The sequence below is a fragment of the Anomalospiza imberbis genome, chromosome 1 (genome assembly GCF_031753505.1).
Source record: "Anomalospiza imberbis isolate Cuckoo-Finch-1a 21T00152 chromosome 1, ASM3175350v1, whole genome shotgun sequence".
Taxonomy (NCBI): Eukaryota; Metazoa; Chordata; class Aves; order Passeriformes; family Viduidae; genus Anomalospiza; species Anomalospiza imberbis.
The window spans coordinates 117,368,746-117,379,891 of record NC_089681.1 but is presented as its reverse complement, the minus strand read 5'-3'; the positions used below and the strand labels follow the sequence as shown (position 1 = coordinate 117,379,891).

The window sequence follows — 11,146 nt, the reverse complement described above, 5'->3', positions numbered from 1 at the left end:
AGGGAGCTGGAGCTGATCAGCCTAGAAAAGAGAGGGCTCAGAGGGGATCTCTCCAATGTATATAAATATTTTAAGGGAGGGTATAAAGATGGAGCCAGACTCTTTTCAATGATGCCCAGTGACAGAACCAGAGGAAATGTGCAATTGCAACACTAGAAGAGCTATCAGAACATCAGGAAACACTTTTTGACTGTGTAGGTGACTGAGTCTTGGAACAGGTTGCCCACAGACCTTGTAGAATCTCACTCCTTAAAGATATTCAAAAGCCATCTGGACTTTGTCTTCGGCAACTGGCACGAGGTGACCCTGCTTGGCCAGGGGTGTTGGATCAGATGACCTGTAGCCATCCCTTTCAATCCCAACCACCCTTTGATTCCCCTTTTTACAGCTTTTCTGGGTTCCTAGACCTGGGTTACAACAACCCAAGGCACCACTGGGGGCAGAGTGGCTGGAAATCTGCCTGACACTAAAGGACCTGGGGGTGGTGGCTGACAGTGGCTAAACATGCTGAACAGGGGGGCCAGTGTGTGCTCAGGTGGTCAAGAAGGCCAACAACATCCTGGCTTGAGGAGGTTCAGAGCGGACCTTATCGCTCTCTGTAACCCAAAAGGGTATTGTACCAGTGTGGGGGTCAGTCACTTCTCTCAAGTAACAAGGCACCAGACAAGAAGAAATGCCCTCAAGCTGTGCCAGGGGAGGTTTAGATTTGATATTAGGAAAAACAGCTTCACCAAAAAGGTGGTCAGGCATTGGAACAGGCTCCTCAGGGAAGTGGTGAAGTCACCATTTAATACCTACAGGTATATAAGACTTGTAGATACAGCACTCAGGTGATCCCTCAGGTTTTAGCTTTCACATTTTTCACATTCTGTACTGCTTTAGTGTGTTGTTCTGAGCTTCATACTAGGGGATAGTAAGCTCTCATCATAGAGTAGGTAGACAAAGGACCTTTGGTCCTGGGGACCAAGGACAAATGATCCAAATTTCAGGCCCAAGAGCGTAAACAATGGTGGAATGAAGAGAGAAAAAAAAGAAGGATGGGACTTCATAATCTAAAGCTATAATTGGATAATTAACTCCAATATGCTAATGGACCAGAACTTATAAAAGTGAGAGACCTCATGACTGGTTGTCCATTTTATGACCATTTTGGGTTCATCTGGGGTGTAGCCCTGGCTGGGCTCTTGTACTGCCCAAGGTGTATCCATTGAGGCCTTCTAATAATACCTGCTTTATTCTTTAACTCTGTCTAGTCTCTGTTCTAGGTCAGCCTTCACAAGGCATCACAGGGACATGGTTTAGTGGTGGATTTGGCAGTGCTGGGTTAATGGTTGGATTAGATCATCTCAAGAGTTGTTTTCCAATATAAATGTTTCCATGGTTCACCAGCCTGAAAAAGAATACTGCTGTTCCAGGGTGAGTCTGGTGCTAACAGCCAGGCTATTACAGTTATGGCATTAATTTATATAATTGCCATCAATTCCCCTCAGTTAGAGGTGTAATAATATTATAGATCACTGATGATCTTTCCCCATGGTGTTGCCTTTGAACAAAGCTTTTTGAAAAACAAGTAACTGCATCTTTACATCCCTATTTTTCTCTTTGTTGTTACAGCAGCTCAGTTATGCTGTAGCTATCCCCACACACATGCACATTCATGGTTTGAGATGGTGTAGGGGTAAGAAGCTCTTCACCCACAGGACTCCAAGAAAGCAACATTAGTCTTTTTCTAGCCTATTATGATAACTTGCTGTACATCGTGTGAAATGAAAAAAAAGTGGTGATGCTTTGACAATAGTGTCACTTAGTGTAGCTACTTGATAAATATGCATGAATGTAGTAACAAGCAGTCTACATCTACATTGCTTCTCGAACAACTGGAAAAGTTGAATACTGTTTTAAAAACTATTTTGTTAGAGTACTATTAAAAGTGGCATATTGTTGGCTTTCATTTATTCTGAGATTTGTGTACTGCTCTGTAGTAAGTACCTTCCTAATGATTTTAAAACTAATTCTAGAATACCTGCCAGCAGGTATATTAAGGAGAAGAAAATTTTACTCCATTTTTTATTATGGTTTGGGTATTTCAGAAATAAACATCTTTCAGGGATGAAATGAGAAATCCTGTGCCTATTTGCTAGCATTTCTATATATGTTTCCATATATTTGTCATTAAAGATCCATTGAAGCGTCTGGAGATACAGAGGATCACACTGGCTGTCACCCTGAGGCAACTTATCCCCTAAGTCCCACTGTGTCCTTCCACTGAGACACACCTCTGTTGAAGACCACTGCAAATATTAAGACCATGCAGTTGCTCTGGTTTCTACTGACTGCACCCAACCATGTTGCCGTACCACAGCTGGTTTTGGTTTTTAAATGCACTATACAACTGAAGCAAAATCAACATATTAAATTACTACCTGGATCACTGTGCTCAAAACAATTTATTCATTCTGTCATATAAGCAGTTCCAAATAAGGACATAAACGCCCATGAGATAATTGCAAGTGTTACTTTCATCTTTCTTAAGAAACAGGCAAATAAAATATATGATGTTTTTAACAGGAACACTCACTTCTTTAATCTTGCCTCCCTCCCAGCTCTCAAAGATAAGAAATCCAAGTCGTGCAAAATAGCTGTGAGATGTGGAATATCCTAATTTTTGTCCTCTTGCCGGAGCAATCATTTTATTTCTGTTCCCTGGTTGTGCAGAAATACCCAGCTACTCCTATCAGGAGATGTGATTTTATGGGAAATCCATTTACTTCAGTTATGGGCAGCTGGAAAAAGCACACTTCTCTTTCAATGGGCTTCATCCCCTGCAACGTTCTCTGAAATCAAGTGTGCTTCTTGCAGTCAGCCCCTCCTCTGGTTACCATACAGAGCAGCTGAATTTCAGGGTCTACTTGAATATTTCCTTCTCCTCTTGTCTACACTTTAAAATACTTAGACACAGGAGTTGGTTCTATGATAGACAGCATGGGAGGATTTTATTGTGAATGGGAGATATTAGGTGGGCCATAAGAAAAAATATATTCTTCCTTTTTTTCTGTAAGTAGAAAGGCCCCGTGTTTTCTTGTCCAATCGCCATTTGTCATATAAGGCAATACCAAAGTAATGAGTCTGAATGGAACAATTTCATTCAAAAAATCCTGAGAACGCAGTGTGCCAATATGGCAATGACTATTTCCCTGATGCACAACTCTTACAGTTTCAATTTGAGGTGTTTCTGCTTTCTAAGGAGCTTTTACTTCCTCAATACAGAAGCCTGTGGTTCTTCACCATCCACTTTCTCAAACAGTGAAGGATTTTAACTCCATATGTTAACTTCCACTTACTAAAGACATGGATGTCCTCTTTCAACTTCCTGTAGGAAAAAACCCCACCAACCATCTTCACTGGACACAGTGTTTACTAGTTTAATTCTCAGTGTTTGCCCTATCTCACTTCCACAAGAAGAAAATACAATGAAAAGCAGGTCTGCCTGTAGGACTGGAGGAAGGGAAGCATGCTGCAGCACTGCACCTAATGTAAGGAAGCATAGGACAGCCATTTCTAAGCCTAACCAGTTGGACTGCCACCAGCAACTCACTGGCACTTAATGGATTCATCAGCCATGTATTTCACAACAGAGATTACTAGGAACTGTTCAGCAGTACAAAGGCAAAAAGATGGAGAATAGCCAGGTATTTATCCATGTCAGCATCTATTCCTTTAAAAAATTCCTAATCTGTAGCTTGTATATAAATCTGACACCTTATTTAATTGCATCTTAAGAGCCAATATGTGTAGATCTCTATGGCACACAGGCTGGCTCTGCACTTCAGTACTCAGTTCTGGAGCAGCAGCCAGGTGCACTACAAACACAGGCTGGCTGAGGGCAAAGGCAGAACTTAACCTGGGGACTGAATTATCATAATTTGTACAGGCATAATGTCAGGTGCTGAGTTACTGCAACCAGACACGGCCTTATGAGGCCAGCACAACAAGGTCAAGAGCCAGGACTTACCTTCCTGCCCGTCTCAAACTGTGATTTCAACTCTACCATTTCAACTCTGTATGAATTAGCAAGAAGAGAAAAATGCAAGTCAGCTTTGCTGCAAGCCTAGTCCTGAGCAACAGAGGGAAAAACAGATTGCTTTCAATGACAATATGGCAATTAGCCTGATGAAGTTAAATCTTTACTTTAATTGGTTGCCCAACATACATGTTTTAACATTCTGTACTAAATTAGCCAGCATGCACACAGTAATTGGACCAGTCAGTGACTTTCTCCTTTCACTATATACATAGACAAACAGTAACACCACAAGATTGGACAAAGGAAAGCAATTTGTTAACCGGATACAGCTAGCAAGTAACGTTTTTTCCTCTAGAAATGTTTTTTCCTGCAAAATCACAAGTATGAAGAACTTTCTTTCAAGGCTTGAAGAACACTGCAGTCTTCCAGTGAAAAGGCTAACAATAGCCACTGTAGCTGAAATGAGATAAAATTTGTTGAAAATCCATTCCAAGCAAGAGTGAAATTGAAAAAAAATGCCTGCAATGCAGCATAGGGAAAAGGGACTTTGGCGACAAGCTGAGCAGGTAGAAAGATGGGTTTGAACCCAATTCTTAACATCCTCAGCTTAGTGTAAAAGAGGAGGAGGTTCAGAATCGGATCCAACATTTCACATTCACTGGTAGAGTAGTACCTAAAGAATTGTTTGCTTACTTTATTTGAAGAACTTTAGTTCTGTGTCAACACAGTCATAGAAAAGATCCACTACTTCAGCTGGATCCAGAATCTCTGTACGAGAAAGGATATCTTCCATTGCTTCTAAACCTTGTTTTTCAAGGTCTAACATAATCCTCATCAGTTTCTGGCCTTTATCCTAAAGGCATGAAATAACCAAACTCAGTTAACCAGCAAACAGGCTCATTAAAGCATTTTACTGTTTCTCTTTTGTTACAGAGATATTTTCAAATATTTTTAAAAATTAAAAGATTTTTTAAGTACAAACTATTTCTGTTATTAGTTTTTTTGGATGGCCAAAGGCTAAAAGGCACAGTCCTGGACATTCTGTGCATTAAGAAAAATAACCAAACAGGAGTTGCTAAGTTTAAAGCAAAGGGAGAGAGTGGAAGATGAATAGAGGAAAATTATATAAGGCTTGTACATATAATAGAGGTAAAGCAAAAGCTTGTAATCCCACTAACAGAACTATGTGAGAAGACTGGAAGCCTAAGAATTGTACAGGTTGTGGTATTTGCATGTGCATCCCTCAAATCAACACCTGCAAGATGATGATAGATCTAAAATGATGTGTCATGTAACAGTATTTAGACTCTAGATCCCAGAGAGGTTTTGTGTGCCATTACGACTTACTGCTCTTTGTGTTTCCAGAAAATTTACTCCTGGAAAAGGTGTAATTTAATTTTATCCAAATGTTATTTAAACTCTACCTTTTTTTTTTTTTTTATGGAGAAGTGCTGCTTGTTTTACTTGCAGCTTTCGAAACTGAGTTTCAGGGGAAAACAAAGTCATTTAGAATGAGTAGTGGTTCTGAGTTTTTCAGGATTTTTCTCAGCATTTTGTCCAGAAAGAGTAGAGCATCTCATCTAAGGTTTAGGCTCTCAGATGGGCAGCTTTTATAGCATGAAACCTGAGTAGAAACTGCACTTTCTTTTCTACCACTATTGGTGTCACATTGTGGGGACTTCAACATGCAAGAGTCCACAAGATGCTAAGATGCCTCATCCAGGTCTTCCCTAAATCCACGATTTGAGAGACAGCTGCACATTAAAACAATGTTACCAGAGGCCACAAATTTTAAATTACACCATTCCATGAAAGCAAAAATCTAGCCCCAGCTGCATTTAAATAATGTTTGTACTAGCAAAAGTTATCATAGCTTCCTTAATCAATAGTGGGTAGGTCTGAATGTTGTTATGATCATAGCAAGACTCTGACCCATGCAAATACACACAGAAGAAACTTGTAGAAAAGCAAGTCCTCTGTGGGAGTTCAACACAACTATGTGAGGGTCTTCCACAGATTGCCTGAATACCCATAAAAGCCTGACAGGTGTGCCTTGGTGATCTTTCCTTCTGTTTCACTTCCTTAAAACCACTTATGCAGTTTACTGCTGTAGTTGTAATTGCAAATGTTGAGAAGTTATTGAACTACCTGCCCAATGACACCAAAAGTTTTATCTCAACCATTTGTAAAAGCTATACAGAATAATCTCCTTCCTGACTTTACTTATTCCAAAATTATTTGCGTAAGAAATGTTCAACACTAAGTTTTTACCATGGAAGGTTTTCAGCCCTTGGGTATATGTACTGCAGGCCCTGCAAAATGTCCTTTCTTCTCACATGGCATTTTCAATTAAGGATTAACAGAAATGCATTGAATTGCAAAATGCAAGACTTGCCAAACTGTCACGTGCAAATTATTCCTTAAAGAAAAATACCTTTCCAAACTATGCAGTTCTTATTCCAGCATATGATTTAAATTACAACACTCCTACCCTCATCCTAGCACATAATTCTGATACCATTTAGCATCCAGTGTTCCATCACTAAAAAGACTATATGCAGAGTGGGGATTGAACAAGATAATCAGCTTAACAGTTTGACTTTTCATTTTGTAAAAATAAAGGAACAGAGCAATACTCTCAGGATAATAAAAACTATGCAGAATAGTTTGTCCTTCAGAGGGCATCGTTATTCAAACTCAACTCTCAAGGAGTCTAAGAATATTCAGAGAATGTTTTTCAGTGATTGACTGTGAACTAAGGTATGGAGTTGGGAATCTACATTGACTTCAGTTCTTTAATTCTAGGTCCCACAGCTCTTACCTGATCATTCTCCAGGAGAGATCGGGCCCATTCATGTGCCTTGTACAATTCATGCCTACGATCTGGTTTCTCCTGGAATCGAGGTATCTTTTTAGCAGGATCATCATTGCCAAAAGAAGGAGACTGCACTTTTGGTACTAATTTTACATCATCAACAAAAATAAAGGGTTTAAATATGGACCTGAAAGAAATGAGAATTACTGCTTGCAGTAATAAGAGAGATCTCATATATGTTATTGAAATGTTCACCAGGCTATTTTAAAACAACACATACAGAGCAGCATAGGTAATTCATCTACACTAGGCATGGGTAAAGTTAAGAGACTTGGTACTAGTCGAGCAAAACGAATCTGTGTGCTTTAAAAGAACTGGGTTTGGCAATTATTGCAAAAACTTATTACCCCTTTTACTTATAAGATTCTCTGGTGTCCTCATGCCAGTTCTGCCATTTCTTTAAAAGAGTAGCACTGATTTTCTCTTCCAAGTTTTTTGTAACAAATCTCAACATTCAGTTTTTCTTCTCTGTTCCCACTGGCATCTCTCCTCCTCCTTCTAGATTTAAGTTTTATTAAAATCAGAAAAAATAAACACTTGCATAGAGCAGGGAAGATTACATATCTTGCTCAATATCAGAGGATTTTGCATATAAACAGCAGCACTTTAGAATTCTACTTCAAGAGCTGGGGGAAGACATGGCTACCAATATTGTGACATTTCTCAAACTATTTTAACACTGAATTTGGGTCTAAACTCCTAAGAGAGACAAACATAAAAAAACCCCATCAATACAGAATCTTCATTCCTGAGAAGCTGAAAGTAGGTTTTGGCAAGTGCACAGAACATTTGCCTTCCTTCTCTTTAGATACAGAACAACAAAGCACCCTGCATTCTGCAGTGAAGAACCTGCCAAAAGTGAAGAATTCTGCAACGCACAATTAATAACCACTGCCTGTGTACACTCAGCAGGTTCAGTGCTGCAACCCTTTCCATCACTGTCACAAAGCCTTGCTGACTAAGAATTTACGTGACTCACTAGCTGCATTTAAAGTAATTCTTTCTTAATGCATTACAGTGTCAAATAAAGCAAGAAAGGTCTCTAAACAAAAGGCTTTTAACCCAGGTTTTCAACCTTCAAAAGGACAGAAATCCCAAAAAATAATTTGAAGCCTTGCTCCTTTTAATCGCAAAGGATTTGCATCGAGTCAAAGAAAAGTTTGGGTGAGCAAGTTTAAAATTGACACTTAACCATGAAAGTCTGAGTTGCATAATGCAAAGTGGGTGGAAAGTCCCTTTGGCATGGATGACTTCCACAACCCTCAGTAAAACCTAATGATTACTACCAGCCCTCTGACAGGAATGACAATCAAGGGCACCATTTTTTCTCCCCATAACCTCTTTACCTCAATGCAAGTGGCAGATCTCCTGAAAAACTGCAAGTGGTTTAGTTTAATTTCTGTGAATTTCAGGTGGATTCTGTTTAAAACATAAGTTAATTCCTTAGTTCTTTGATGATCTGGCACATGAGTTCCCTAATCTCCTCAGCTACTTTCAGCTAGATAGGACACCATGTAAACCAACTGGAAATTGTCCCTCAAATAAAAAACATGTTTGGGATCCCAGCAACTTGCAGATGTTTTGCTGTGTTAACATTTTGATGACATATGAAGCTACCTAGAGTACACAACCTCTCTCTCTCTTCATTTGTTGGAGTTTTGCACCTACCTGTTTGAGAGAAGTGACTTGGGAAGTCCCCAACTTCATCATCTCAACAACTTTCCAACTGGAAAGCAACTACGCTGGAATTGCTGGCTCCTCCCTAAACTGCATTTCCCCTAGAAGCTCGGTAACACAGGACTGTCAGATTGCACATCACGGAGCACTGACTGCATTTCTGGTAAGAACATGCTCTTGAAGTATGTTCCAGTTTGGGTGGCAGGGTTTGTTTGTTACCTTTCAACCCATCACCTGCTCTGCACCCCAGGGACCCCAGTGCTTTGGCTTACCTTGAAGGGTCTGGCGTGCCAGTGAAGTAATGAATACACGGAAAACTAGGGTCCTGAGGCAGAACAGACACTATGCTAGCTGTAGTAAGGAAAGATTCAGAGTCCACACAGACACCACTATCCTTGTCACGCAGGACATCAATCATAGCTTGTGCAGAAACGTCACCTATATGGAGGGGGGGGAAAAATTCCTGAGTGTTCAATGGCTTGGAGCCCAGGTAAGGATTTTAGCCTGAACAAGCTTTGGCCTAAAATGGCCACTGACACTTGACATGGGCATGTCACAAATCCCAGTTAATAGTTTCTACTTAAGCAATGAACATTCAGAAAGAACATGCCTAGCTAGTAAATGAGAATGGTAAGAAGCATTAATTAGGCATGGCAATTGCCAGGTAGGGAGAAATGCTGTTGAAAAGGTACGTATTCAGGAAGAAGGTTGTAACACTGCTTTAGCAGTCACTATGAACAGACTACTTACATAAAACATCCATTTTCCTCTACCCAAGCAGGGCAGAATGAGAGCACCCTGATCTTCCACTTCTCATTTTCCATTCTCAGTTGAAATTTTGAAACATCATCTTGCAGTCACAGAATGTTGCAGCAACAGACCTAGGCACCAAGATTTTTCTCCAAACCCCTATCTACAAGAATCCTCTGTCCTCACCATGTTTTCTGCCTGTGTTCATCCCAGCTTTCCCCCCCACTGCCCCTCCATGTTTTCTCACATGCTCCTTTGGCAGGTCAGGCTTCTTCCCCGTACCTTCTCAGGCTCTGCAGTGACTCAAACCTCCATGCACAGGTGCCTCAACACACCAGGAGACACAGAATGACTCAGCAGCCTGCAAGATTTTCAGCCATAGCCTGTCTGTAGGGGCCCTCAGGGTTTTTAGTGCTATAATCCAGATTTATTAGGATCTTTTACCTATAGCCCTTCAGAGTTACTGTATCTGCCTCAGACACTAACCACACTCCCTGCAATTCTACAGCCTTAGCAAGAACTCTGCAGTGCAACAAATATCTCACTCTACACTCTTTAGAACACTTACCAACATGTGAAAATGCCAACAGTCTAGCAAATTCACATCTGTAGTAAAGGGCTTTTTAGGAAATGATCATTTGTGCTATTTTTCATGCATGAAAGAGAAGATATGTGTCAGCCATGCACTGCTGCAGGCTGTCCATTTCAGAGGTATTTTGGCCAGCTGCAGTGAACTGAAGTCAGTAATAAATTTGGGTCTGGAAATAAACCCTTCCTTTGACTGCAGAGAATAGGCACAATGTCTGTCCCAGTGGCTTTGTTCTGGTCAACAAAGAAAAAGCGACTTCAGTTTGCAACTGCTCTTCCTTAAACTATACTCTTGAAACTTTCCCCAAAAGGTTAAATCTACATTTTCCCCAAAATGCAGATTCCACTGAACTCCATCTTTGATATGTGAGGCAATTCTTTTTTTTTTTTTTTAATAGTATAATTTTAGTGTTAGGTAGGGCCACTAAAATTCCAGGAAAGCACAGATGCAGTGGCACTTCATGCACATCAGAACACTGAAGGAAGTTACTTTGTTATTGGAATCCACTTCTGAAACCTTGGGGGTGACATTAAGGGCTTCATCCTAAATTGTGGCAAATTTAGGGACAGTCTTTAGTTCTGATCTTCCTTCCTACACAGTTTACATGTAGAGGTGTTCTCAGTCACATGTAGTTCTGGACAGAATGCCTGAAAAGGAGGCAGCAGTGACTAAAAAACCCAGTGTGCCCACAGAAAGATAGTTCAACACTTACCACCTTGCTTTTCTAGGCTCTCCCTGCCAGAACAACAGGCTAAATGGTCATCAGCAAGAGAAAACACTTCAGAAAAATTGAAGTCTGAGTCTCCATTCCACCAGCCTTGACTTTTCACGTAATTCCTTAGTTCAGGATGCTCAGCATCAATTTTTGTAGTTAATGAAAGCTGATTGCAAATGCATTTCACTCCCTCTAGAAATAGCCACATATTAAAAGAGAGCATTAATATCATTTTCCTGGGAGAAGCTGGAAGGAAAATGTCATATCAATTAGGAAACAAATTAATCCATTGGTTAGTATGTACATTTGGCATGACTGCGTAACTATATAATTACACACACGCAGAATTACCAATCACTGCAGGTTGCAGAGCTCAATCCTCTGTGCCCTGCTAAGACACTGACACCTGTGATTAATAGTGGGATGTAAACAGAATGCCAGTTTCACAATCCACACCTCACACGTTCTGACCACAAAGCAACAGTGTTATCCAAATGCCAAAGGCACCTGCCCAAT

General features: G+C 40.3%; 1 protein-coding gene across 1 annotated transcript in view; it reads right to left on the bottom strand.

The window, feature by feature from the left end:
- Nucleotides 1-4,171: 4,171 nt before the first annotated feature.
- SCRN1 (secernin 1) overlaps nt 4,172-11,146 on the bottom strand; it is a 36,989-nt gene continuing 30,014 nt past the window's right edge. Inside the window, exons 5-9 of the mRNA XM_068208007.1 lie at nt 10,628-10,822; nt 8,849-9,014; nt 6,846-7,026; nt 4,718-4,877; nt 4,172-4,480 (exon numbers count right to left, since the gene is read on the bottom strand). Coding sequence (XP_068064108.1) covers nt 4,719-4,877; nt 6,846-7,026; nt 8,849-9,014; nt 10,628-10,822 — 701 coding nt within the window. The 3' untranslated portion in view covers nt 4,172-4,480; nt 4,718. The remainder of the gene's footprint in view (nt 4,481-4,717; nt 4,878-6,845; nt 7,027-8,848; nt 9,015-10,627; nt 10,823-11,146) is intronic.